This window comes from Pygocentrus nattereri, chromosome 9, assembly GCF_015220715.1.
Source record: "Pygocentrus nattereri isolate fPygNat1 chromosome 9, fPygNat1.pri, whole genome shotgun sequence".
Classification (NCBI taxonomy): Eukaryota; Metazoa; Chordata; class Actinopteri; order Characiformes; family Serrasalmidae; genus Pygocentrus; species Pygocentrus nattereri.
The window spans coordinates 13,939,965-13,952,859 of NC_051219.1; the positions used below are offsets into that span (position 1 = coordinate 13,939,965).

Consider the following 12,895-nt stretch of genomic DNA (forward strand, 5'->3'; position numbering starts at 1 on the left):
AGAGCATGCATTAAAATGGTCTCCAATGTGAGGGACTTGCTGTAATACTCATAATACTTGTGTAAAAAACAATTTAGACCCTGTTAAAGTGGCAGCTCTCAAAACTGTTCTGTTTAGTCCTGTTGACCCCAATCACTGCATGTTTTTATTTGTTTATTTATTTATTTATTTGTTTGTCGGCTTCCCTGTTCCACAGCACCCGTTTTGACTGAACAGATAACTACCACCTGAGATGAAACACAAAAATCAGTCATTTTTTGTGGTTTCTATATTTGCGATGGATAACCACTCCATTCATAAACCAAAGTCTTTGCCCCTGTTGTTCATCGTAATAAATAGATTATATGCCTTGGGATTCAAAGATGATTTTTGTTCGCAGATCACCTCTCTCTAAAGTCACAGCATGTAAATCTAGAAAATGTTGTTTCTGTCATCTGGTTTCTAAGCCCTGGTCTACCCCTGGTTTTCTCTCTGGTTGCTAAAGGGTCAATATTAAGTCCTACTTTGTTTTCTATATTGTCTGTTTCTGCTAATAATGCTGTCATTTACTTATATGCTGATGAAACAGTACTGTATGCCACTCTTCCCCAGAATTTGGACTTGCCCAGGATCAATTCCTCCATGTTCGAAGTGCCTTTGCCAACCTTAAATTGTCATTAAACATGAAACAAAGACCAAGATCGTGTGTTTCGGTCGGAAGGGTGCCACGAGTGCCCTTACACTCTTAAAAAAAGGTCATTCTTCAAGGCTTCTTTAGAAAGGAGAATGGTTCTGTTTAGGACTGTGATTTCTGTACATAATCATTTCATGCTTAAATGGTTCTTTGCACCATGAAATGGTTTTTAAGTGTTGTATATGGTTCTATATAGAAATGTTTGAACACTCATATAGCACCAAAAAATGATTTTATTGTTACAAACTTGACATCATAATAATAGAACATCCCTTTATTTGTTAGTTTAGTTTAGTTTTTTTTTTTTTTTTATTATGTACATTGCAGGTGTGCGATTTTAATTTATGTCATTTTCATTGGGGTAAATGTGCTCGTTTAGAGCGGATGCATGCTTTATAAAGAAGTGTTGCGCTGGTTGTTGGATTTGTGTTTACCTTGTTCTTGTTACTCTGTGCGTAATCAAGGTATTGTTTTGTCTTGTCTTGCGGTTAGTAGGCTGCCATTGCTGTGCTGCATAGGCCTCATATAACCTGCTGTGACATCATGAAAATTCACTGGCCACCAAAATAGGTAGCCAGGTAGGAGCCCACCATAGATTAGTTCCCACAGGCCAATAACTTGATGATCTGGGTCTGTCCTTAATAAGTGAAGGAGAGGCTAATTTAACTAACATGAAGTGAGCTAGCATGAATTTTATCTAGTGGGTGCCTCTTCTTATGTGAAATAAATGTTTGTCACTTTGTTTTTTTTCTCTCAGTACCTCACAACCTAGCCTACACATCTGACACACTCCCCAGTCTGACTTGTTCATGTAGCCTACCCTAGCCTATCTCAGTGACAATACTGGGGCTTTCAAATAAGACTGTAAAACTTCAATTCCAACTATGTGTACATAGTGTATATAGTACATAGTGATACAAAAGAGCTGTTAGCTGCATAAATGAATCCTCATCAAGTGAAGGAGAGGCTAAATTAGAGTAGCTTGAAGCAGGCTAGCAGGACTTTTATTCAAATTGTGCCGTTTGAAGTGCTGAGATCAGTTTTATTCGATGTCCATTGAACAAGAAATGTTTGTTTGATTTTCGACAGCTCTGATTTTATGAATGGTAGAGCTGTTCACACATCAAAGCACTGCAATAAAAGGGAATCTAAAAAAGCAGCCATGCAAGTTTGGAGCATTGCTTGCTAAGACCTCCCAAAAATGATCAGCATCGATCATGATCTAAGGTGCTGTAACCCTTTAGTCTCTGCAGTCAACTTTGGATGAAATCTCCTTCAGTTTACTTTTATTTTAAACATGAACTACAGTGTGATGGGTCATCTATAGTTTGCATTGGGCACTTTCCACACTGTCCAGCTGGCCTGCCATGCTGCTGACGTTATTCGCATCATTAGAGCAGTGATTATGAAGGCGATAGTGTGAAATAGCGAATGAGCTCTAAATGGGCTTCTCTGAAAACATTCGGCCTTTCCCTCTTACTGATACCATCCACACGGATGTCATCTTCTAAATGCCAACACAATCAGGGAAATGTAACATCGTATAGCTGTCTCTGCAACAGCATTTCAGACTGCTGGTTACTGCTCACTTCAAATTTTATGTATTTGTAAATCTCTTTGAATTGAGGCCAGCGATGGCTGGAGATTTATCAACCTCTTTGAAACCTAGGCCAAATATTCGGACAAATAGTCTTGTGCAAAAGCCAGTGACCACTGGCTCATTTAGTGGTCAGTAAATGACAACACTGTGGCTACGTTCAGACTGCTGGCCAACTGGATTTGTTTCTCAAATCAGACCTTTTCAGACAACAGTTATTTGCAAGTGATCAGACCTGTGTGTCCAGACATCACCAACCTATCTGCATGTAACAACATAGGCATCATTAACTATGTACATAGCTACACTGGTGATGCAGATTTCAAAGGCGAAGCAGGAAAGATGGAGGTGCATCATCTTGCCCTCAAAACTGAAAGTTTTCTGCCACAAACATGAATCGTTTACAGTCTTCTTGAATCCCAGCACTTTAGTCACTCTGGATTTGACGTTGTCATTGTTTGTTGTGTTGCGAGTGACACAAAAGACACTTTGAAATCTGATTTGTGTGGCCAGAGTGACCAGACTGATAAACATCTGTAAAAATCTGATTGGAAATCGCATTTCAAACCACTTCCAAATGTGAAAATCAGATTTCATGTGGTTTTTTGCTGTCCAGACTATTAAAAATCAATCTGGATATGCCAAAAATTGCATTTGGGCTGTCAGTCTGAATGTAGCCTATGAGTCTGAAAGGATATGTAGCTGTTAATCTCTTATGCTCCAGGGTATATTTTGGCTTGTCCATCTGAATTTACATGACCAAATCGTGAGGCAAATTATTTAGTAACTCCATGGAATAAATGCAAATTTTTATTTTATTTATTTATTTTTTTTTTTTTGGTAAAAGCTCCCCAAATGAACAGAAAATGTGTTTTATGATCACACATATTGCTATATGCTTACAATTTACAGCTGAAAGCCTAAAATCTCTTGCTCTTTGTATTTTTTTTTTTTTATAAAACTAATTTTTACAGAGCAGATCACTGGAGAAAGACCATCTGTTTATAGTTTATAGCCCAGCGGGGAAATGGCTCGATTTCAGTAAACAAAAAAATTGTGAGTTCAGCTTCTTTTATTATAAGGGTTTAAAATTACAACACCCATCAATTTGACTGAAAGAAGACTCTCATATGACACCCACCTTTTGAATGTAGCTTATGAAATATGAAAGTGATGAAGAATATGACGAAGTCCGTCTTGGAACCACCGGTGGTTCCAAGGACTAAGAAGACTATTAGTGAGGAGTAAAAAAGGCAACCAACTGCTATGACTGAACTTATGAAAACTATTTCTTCCAATTTTTTTTCCTCCCAAAAATAAAGCAAAGCTTAGCAGGAATGATGAACCAAAAAAAGACATTTTTGATATTATATTTAGCTGCTGTGGCTTCTTTGTAATGCTCTGTTGAATACATGTTTTCTGCTTTTTTTATGGTTGTTTTGACTGGAAATTAAATAAATGCAAGGTGGTCTCTGACTTTTGCACCGTGCTATATTATTCAGTAACTAGTGCTGTCATTCACCTGAAGCTAATATGCAAGTTATGTGGTTATGAGAGATGAACTACGGATCTTTTGGAGTTTAATGGGTTAAATGCTCTTTTTGCATGCTGCCTGAATGAAAGTTTTACAGCCTTCCACTGTACGAAATCCGCTGTCTTTGAGACAGGCGTGGCCTGGCTAGGCTAAGCTAAATTATAGCACAAATTATAGTTGTGAAGCGAAAGTCACCGAGAGAGAAAAAAAAAAAACAAGGTGACAAAACTATTACACGGTGTCCTCTGGCTGTTATGAACAAGTTTCGACTTGTTCACAAGCAACTTTAGATTCATCCATACATACTTTAGGTCAGAGGTTTCCTCAGGTTCAGTCACCTTCAGGCTCTTGTGGCAGAGATGAAGGCTGGAACTGAGGAGACTGCCTGATGTAAGCCAGCATGACGCCGTCTGTGTGTAGGTTTCTTTCAGAAAGGCTATGCAATATTCAGCTCCTGGGAATATGGACAAGTAAGCTGGTGGAGTGAACCGTGGTCCCTGTGGGCGGCCAGCTTTGACAGAATCTGACTCTGTAGTGCTAATCACAGTGGGGCTCTCTGAGCTGGAATATCACACAGGGAACAATGGCTTAGCGATTTTATGAGGATGTTGCATAACAACAGAAACACTCCACATCTGCTCAGCAGCTCGCCAGGTGTGAGACTGGAACATTCCTTGCTTTCACAGATTTTGTTCAATTATACATCCATAGAAACAGCTTTCACTCTGGACGCTCCAAGCTGTTCAGGCCAAAAGCTCTTTTCTTATAGGCTACATTTAATTCCCTCTCACTGTATGGTGCCTTGTCAAGGGAAAGAGGCTTGCATGGTGTGGAGAACTACACTCTTACAGAAATGATTCTTCAAGGGTTCTATAGTAGAGGATGGTTCTGTTTAGAGTTCTATATAGAACAATTTCATGCTTCTTTGTCAGGTGAAATGATTCTTTAGACTGACGAAGAATGCATTGTATATCATTCTATTATAAAATGTCTCTTCTACTGTTACAAGCCAAACCTTTTTTAGTGTTACATAGAACCATTTTCAAAATGGTTCTTTAGTAAAGAGAATGGATCTATGTTGAGTTCCATAGACAACCATTTCATGCTCCTGTGCAAGGTGAAATAGTTCTTCAGACTGATGGAGAAGGTGTTATATATGGTTCTATATAGCATCAAAAAGGGTTCTTCTACTGTTACATGCTTACCGGAACCCTTTTTGGTGCTATTTGAAACTGTTTTCAAAAAAGAAACCATATCCAACACATTCTCCGTCAATCTGAAGAACAATGTGCTGGCTTAAATGTGCTTCTTTGCATGGTGAAATGGTTCTTCAGATTGATGGAGAATGTGTTGGATATGGTTCTATATACTCACAAGGGTTCTTCTACTATTACACGCTTGACATCTTCACAACAGTGGAACCCTTTTTGGTGCTAATATAACCATTTTCAAAATGGTTGTTTAGTGAATGGTTCTATTTAGAACCAAGAGTACCATATAGAACCATTTCATTTTTCTTTGTAAAGTGAAATTGTTCTTCATGATGGAGAATGCATTATATATGGTTCTATACACCCAAAAGGGTTATAAGCTTGACAACATAACAATAGTGGAACCCTTGTCGCCATATAGAACCATGTATAACACACATTATTTTGGTTTATTGTTCTCTATACCAAAAAGAGTTCTTCCACTGTTACAAGCTTGACTTCATAACAATGGCAGAACCCTTTTTGGTGCTATATGGGACCATTTTCGAAAGGAAACCATTTACAACACATTCTCCATCATTCTGAAGAACTATCTCACCATGCAAAAGAACCATTTAAGCATGTATATGGTTCTTTGATTTTTACTAAGGAACCCTTGAAGTACCATCTTTTTAAGGGCATCTAGCGTCCGTGTAAACATAGCAACCTACCATATTTCTGTTTTAAACGCTTGAAATAACCCAAATCACTTTTTCCTCAGATTATTTCCAATATTACTGTAATATTTCTGTAATATTCTTGTTTATAAATGAAATAGCTCAGTATCGTGCTAAAATTTAATTGATCCAAATGTGTACTCAGTTTCCACATCAACCCAATTTTCTTTCAGTTTGCTGCTTTCAGCAATATTTGTGTTGACGCAACATATTTCAGTGTAAATAGATTAAACCGAGTAGTTTTAAGTCTCTTAGCAGATAAAGACTGGCCTAACATAGCGCTAAGCTGTAGTGCAGTCCTGCAGTACTTCGCCTTTAGGATAGTGGCCTTGGGGGCTGTTGCAGTTTTGCTAACTGGGATGTCAGCACAGTGAACTGGTACCTCAGAGTAAAGTATAACATGGAACGATCATCTTTATTGTTGAAGCGTCCTAAGCCACTGGCGATGATAGTGATCTCATAGCGAGTTAATAATGGATGACTGCCTCTTTGGGGACGTGGATCTAGAACAGTGTGTAGGTTGAGGATAATAATGTTGTATCCAACAGAAAGGCACATGAACAGCCGAGTGCTACTGTTGAATACAAATGGAACTGAGTCTCCCACACAGTCGCAGACACGCACCTGAAACACTGTCTGTATCCTAGGCTAGCATTGATTGGGTATGTCCTGCCCCTAGCACACCTTGTTCTCTGCTCAGCTTCCAGGAGAGCTCATTAGTGCTTTCGCTAAAACCTTGCTCCGGTGCTGTTTCACCTTTCTGCCTGCTGCTATTGTGCTCTGATGGTGCACATAGACACGTTGGCTGGAGACAAGGGCACTCTTACAGCCCCCCCCCCCCCCCCACCCCCCCCCCCCCCCCCCCACCCCCCCCCCCCCCCCACTCCAATCTGTCTCCAAGAAGAGGTTTGAGGTTTCAGGCAGCTACACAATTTCAGCATGGCATGTTCTGAAAGGCAAATAGCCTCTTTGTCTTCAACCGACAACAAGACTAGCAACGTCTCGCATCACATAGGAAATGTCACAACTCACACTTTTTACACTGCCATTATCCTGCTGTGTCCCCTGCAGCTGTATGCCATGTGTGGTATGATTCAATTCAGATGTAGTCTGTGGATCCCCCCACAGGGGTTTAGCATCAAACACTTGTCTGCTCAGCACATGGCCAGCAGTGATGAAAGATGCTTTTTCCTTCTCTGGCATACCTGCCATCTGGACCTCATCTTCCGTTTGGCAGTGCGTACACTTCAGTACACGCGTTCCTGTCTGATGTGGCTCCTCAGCTAATTGCTCATGTTTATATGAGACAGTGTGTTCCATACCGAGCAACGTCATTCATGATCGCAGACACTACATGAGTCTTAAAGCTCAGAAAGAACATCATGTCCACCTGAAGGATTTTGGTTTAGCGTTTATTAAAAAGGTTTGTTTATTTAAAAAAATAGACAAAGCCTTGAATGTTCCCATGGCTGGACTTTGTGCCTTGCCTTAGCTATTTCATAATGAACATACAGGATAGGTTGCAAGATCCAGTCAGGTCCGTGAGCATTTGAACAGTGACAGAATTTTCTGTACACCACCACAGTGGATTTGAAATGAAGCCGTCAGGATGGGATTGAAGTCTATATGTTCATCTTTAATTCAACGGTTTGAACAAAAATATTACATTAACCGTTTAGGAATAACAAACTTTTTTTATAATCTCTCCATAAAAATGATTGGGCAAACTATTATGATTAGAAATACAAGGATTATTTTTAATTCTTAAATGCAAATCCTTTGTAGTCAGTGACTGCCTAAAGTTTGGGACCCATGGGCCTTACCGAATGCTGAGTTTCCTCCTTTGAGATGCTTTGCCACACCTTTCCTGCAGCTTCCTTCAGTTGCTGATTGTCTGGGGGTCTTTCTGCCTTCAGTTCTGTCTTCAGTAAGAAAGCCTTTACAAATGATGTGGTGATTGACGCAGCCAATTAAGTAACATTTCATATCTTTGCCTTAGGAAGCTCTTGGGTTGCTTTGCAGGATGTGTTGGGTCATTACCCATCTGTACTGTGAAGCATGTCCTATTAGTTTTGCAGCATTTGATTGAATCTGAGCAGAAGGTATAACTCATTTCAGAATACATTTACACAATACATTTCAGAACGATACATCATCTTTCTACTTCTACCAGCAGTCACATCATCAGTAAACACCAGTTTCATTGACAGCCGTACATGCCTATGCTATAACACTACCTCCACCATGTTTAACAGGTGATGTAGACTTTGTGTTTCTGAGTGTTGATTAGGTTACAGTTTTCACCTAGAAATTCAACAAAATGTGTAATTTGACCAGGAATGTTCAAACATTTGCATACAACTGTATCAATATTTTTTCTAATATTTTGACTAGAGACACCACCTGAAAACACCATCACATTGTTTATTTTGTTTGTTGCTGAGGTACTTGTGGTGTCTCACCTTACTCTGTGAAGAGGAAAATTGATAACACTTTGCTTGCATGTAAGTTGGGCTGCTACCTTTTCCCCATTTTTTTTTTTGTGTCTGGATTTTTTTTGTTTCTTATGTGTACGTACCAGTAAAGAAATGCTGAAAATGTCATCACGTTTCTTTTAACCGTTTATTTTGCCAGTTAACTCTCAGTGATTCTTTATTTTCTCATCATGGTGCTTTCAGATTCAGTTCTGTGCTCAGGATGCCTCTGGCTATCGAGCCTCAGTTTTCAAAGGTAGAGATTTCACAAGGTGATTATTTGCGAAGCATATTGATGGATGCCCAAGTGCTCCCCAAAGACTAATTCATCTAAATAATTTAAATCTCATTGTAACACACTGGCCTTCACGCTCTGCCAGATGTGCGTACTAAAAAAATGACGGGCCTTTCTAAAGTAAACCTAGCTCACAGAGTCGGCGCTGAGCAGTGTACATTTAAAACAGTGCGTTGTGACTAAATGCTCCTTGCTCTGTTATAGAGTTTGTTGTTTTGTTAATTAGAGATGTGGTGGCTGTAAAAGAACAGTTCAGTGAAGCAGCACCTGAGATTTCACCTCAAGCTAGAAGGCCGGGGCAGGTGGTTTATGGTCGTTTCCTGTACATTTCAATCGGCTGATTAATGACCTGGTTCAGAGGAGAGGGGGGGCAGCAGAGGAGAGGTTTCTGCTTCTCTCTCCAGAGAACACTCACAGCCTGTGTCAATCTGCATTGCCATGGCATTTGTGCAGAAACTGTTCATCTTTTGAGCCGGTGACACGGGGCTGTGAAACATGGCCTGAAAACCAGAGCTGCTTCTGGAAAAATCTTTTTTGTGCCTTTTTTTTTATTTTGGCACACACACACACACAAACACACATGTATGCTCAAACATATTTGTTTTTATGTCTTGTTAGAAGGTGGGGAGATATTCATATGCCATATATATATATATATATATATATATATATATGTGTGTGTGTGTGTGTGTGTGTGTGTGTGTGTGTAGAGAGAGAGAGAGAGAGAGATTCAGATATAGATGTATGCATAGATAGATATACGCACACACATATATACATGTCTATTTATATATATATGTATGTATATACCTATTTGCAATAATGCTGTCCCATTACATATATTTTAGTATCTAGATGCTGTGATATGTCCCATATGTATTTATATATATGTAAGTATCTATATGTAATAGTAACATGTTCTACATTTATGTGACCACATTTTCTGTTTTGTTTTTTCTAGTATGTAAACTTCAGCCAATACACAGTAATTGTGCATTAATAGTGCAGTAGCGTGTTCTCTGTAGAGAATGAGTGAAATTATTTTCACTTCAAACATTAACAAAAATGTCATTTGACTGAGCCACCAAAACTTTTCCATACAGAAGTATATATGTACGTATCTATACGTTATAATGATATGTCCCATATCACTGCTGTCCAAAAAATCATCTACCTCTGTTTTTGTTATCTCTATTGCATATTATCTCTATTGCTCTGTCTACATTATTTAAACATGTTTACTGTTGTTGTGAAAAAAATCATGGATGGGCCAGTAGAAATGCTCCAAAAATAACTTGGAATAAAACCTCTTTACATTAACTTACATTAAACATTAAGAACATTTCTGCTTTCTTCAGTAAAGCTGGTATTTTGTAGATGCATGTTTTTCTTTGGACAGCAGCAAAATTTATTATTTAAGTATCAATATGCAACAATGTGTCCCACATGCAGGAGGTATATTTATTATATTAGGTATATCGCTGCTGTCAGAGAAAAACCTTGTATCTCCAAAATGGTAACTTTACAGGAGAAGGAAAAAACATGCATCACATTCAATGTAAGTCAAAGGAACCAGAATTTTTTCTAAGTCATTTTTGGCCATTTATTTTTGTCCATACTTCATGGAATTTACACGCAATATAAAATGCAACATGCATTTTCAAATTATGCCAAAAACTGAAAATCGACAAAAATGGAGATACAATGTTTTGTTCTGACAACAGCAATATGTAGGTACATGTATATAATAATATTCTAAGCCTAAACCTACAAATTCTGTACCATTTTGCATTTCCTACATGGTCAAATTCTACACACGCTTAGGAACAAGCACACACACACACCCACACACACACACACACACACACACACACACACACACATTCAGCAATGAAAAAAGCAACTGGCAGCATTAGCTAGAAAAGGTAACTTTTATTTTACTGAGAAAAGTTCAACATTTTCTTCTATTTTCATATAATAATGTATTATTTAGTGCAGTTGACATGACAAAGATCATGAAACTATTTAAAACTGCAAACGTGTAGTACATTACCACAAAGCAACTGTTAGATCTTCAAAAACAATGTCCAAAACATAGACAATGAGATGAGGGTGTTTGTATGCTGGAATAAGCATACAATGAACAACATGGAATGCATTACCTCTTAAAGCAGTAAAGCTTATTTACCTTATCACAGATCAAGCCCAGATTTTTCTGTCATATAGAAATGTGTCATATAGAAATGTAGACTATTCTCATATTTTCCTCATATTGGTCCCAGACGTGTCACAGTGCAAACCAGAGTCTGTGGGGTTGGAAAGCTTTTAAAAAGCCCTGCCTTAAATGCCACGGGTGACGTTTTTGCTGTTCATATGGGAAGTGGCGAGCAGGGCTGTAACGAACGGCAGCAGTAAAGCCGTCAAGTCAATGGCTGATATCCTAAATCATGGGTTAATTCATTAGTGCCCATTGTTAGCAGGCCTGCCCTAGCCTCCCTGTAGAGTGCAGTCACAGAGGTTCTGACCCGAAGGTAAGGAAAGGTACTTATGCTGAGGATTGCTAGGACATAGAAAAATGTACATATTATACAAACACTCTGTTTCCAAATTGTCCAGTCCAGCGAAATCTCAGAAAATTGTATTGTATCATGTTTGTAGGAAAAGGGTAAAAATCTTTTGTAGGCGCAGGGTAAAAAGTCTGCTTCTTCCTTTTTTTGGTGTGCGCCTTGTTTGAGGGAAGGAAAAAAGCTTCCTCTGTGTTTGTTCTCGCTTCGAATGTATTGCCTTGCAGCCTCTGTCATTGTGCTTTTGTATCTGTTCTCACAGTCGAAGTCCCTCTTTATTAAACACCCAGCCTGAAAGCGATTGCAGGACGAGTTGGCAGTTTCTCAGCACGCAGCATTAAAAGCTGCTGACTGGAGGGGACCAGTTTGTATTCCTGATCCCAACAACTGGGGGATGGGGAGAGGTCCAAGAGAAGGCTTGTGAGAGGGAGGAGAGGAAAGGGGAGAGAGGCTGAGCAAAGTGGACATTGTCCATTATCCATGTGGTGTCAGACCAGGGTGCTGACCGTCATGTGTATGTCATCTCTGACTGTGATTGAAAACTCATCGAGTCCATGAACTATATATCCCAACTCTCTCTCAGGCGGTTTCTCTGGGTCGACATTTGACTTGAGATTGTCCTCTTTTTTGGCTTTCTCTTCCTCCTCCTCCTCTTCTTCCTCCTCAGTGATGGATGACAGTCGGGTGGCATTTCCTGGTCTTTCAACGGGCGGCCGGTAGTGGCACTGTCCATTCAAGAGCCTCCTGAGGGGCATGAGGGGTACCATATCCTCCCCAAGGAGCTGCTGCTGGCAGTGCCGGAAGTCGCTTTGCCTTTTGAGTCTCTTGAACTCACTGAAGGCTGAGATGGAGTTCTGGTAGAGGCTGAGGGCCAGGGACCGGGCCTTCTCTGCCTTGGCTAGCAGCACAGCATGGCACCGAAGCACCACAGCTTTGTGCTTGACCTGGTGCCGGTAGATCCAGGCAAAGATCTTGGGCCGGCAAGGGTCAGCAGTGCAGTAGGTGATGCGGTTGAGTGAGTAAAGGTGAATGGGCTTCCCATGGCCGCCCTTGTCCGCTCCCATGCGGATGCCATGGGGTCCCACGCTTAGCTTCATCTTGACGCTCCGCTCCCCATATTCACTGGACACCCAGATCCTGGCTACGGCTTCCTGGGTGCAGCCTTCACCTTTGGCCACAGCGGTCACTGCACTGCCCAGGTAGCGAACACTGTAGGTGGGCTCTTCCCTGTTCAACTCCACCTTCTGACGCTTGCTTTGGAAGACACCAGCCAACCAGTGGAAGGGACAGTCGGGTACGATGTCCGGGCAGGAGCGCAGAATTGAGGAAAGGAGTGATTGATAGGCGAGTCCGGCATTTAGGCTTTTGGTCTTGCCTTTGGAGTCATCTTCGGCCAGCACAAACTTGCTCCTCTTCCAGGGCAGCATGGTCCAAAAACGAAGTGCAAGGGACTTGGCGTCCCTTCTGCCTGCAGAGAAGAAGCAAGTGTAGTTCCCTGTTGTTGTGGTTTCTTAGTTAAAGTGTGTGCGCGTGTGCGAGAGCGAGAGTGAGAAGAAGCTGCTCAGTCACACACTGAAGAGAGACTGAGAGCAGCGAGGCTCAGCTGGGCTGCTCCAAAGCTCACTCGCTCCTCCTTCCTCTCCTCCTGAACTGCCTGCATCACAGAGAGAGAGAGGGAGAGAGAGGAAGAGAGAGAGCGAGTGCTGATCAAAGCTGGGCTCCCAGCCCAATCTCTCAGCATCAGTCTCTTAACTGTTGGTGCCCCTCCCCTGCAGCTCCCCCAATAACAATAACACCACACAGTGAGGTATCTGCGAGCGCAGCTCTGACC

The 12,895-nt window shown here is 40.7% G+C and overlaps 1 protein-coding gene across 1 annotated transcript; it reads right to left on the reverse strand.

Moving 5' to 3' along the window:
- Positions 1 to 10,187: 10,187 nt before the first annotated feature.
- Positions 10,188 to 12,668, reverse strand: fam43b (family with sequence similarity 43 member B). Its single transcript, XM_017707861.2, has one exon. It carries the CDS (start codon positions 12,489 to 12,491, stop codon positions 11,553 to 11,555), a length of 939 nt encoding a protein of 312 aa, XP_017563350.1. The 5' UTR covers positions 12,492 to 12,668; the 3' UTR covers positions 10,188 to 11,552.
- Positions 12,669 to 12,895: the final 227 nt, after the last annotated feature.

What these genes read in the sequence shown, in the direction of transcription:
- fam43b (XM_017707861.2), bottom strand. Translation starts at nt 12,491, where the DNA reads ATGCTGCCCTGGAAGAGGAGCAAGTTTGTGCTGGCCGAAGATGACTCC.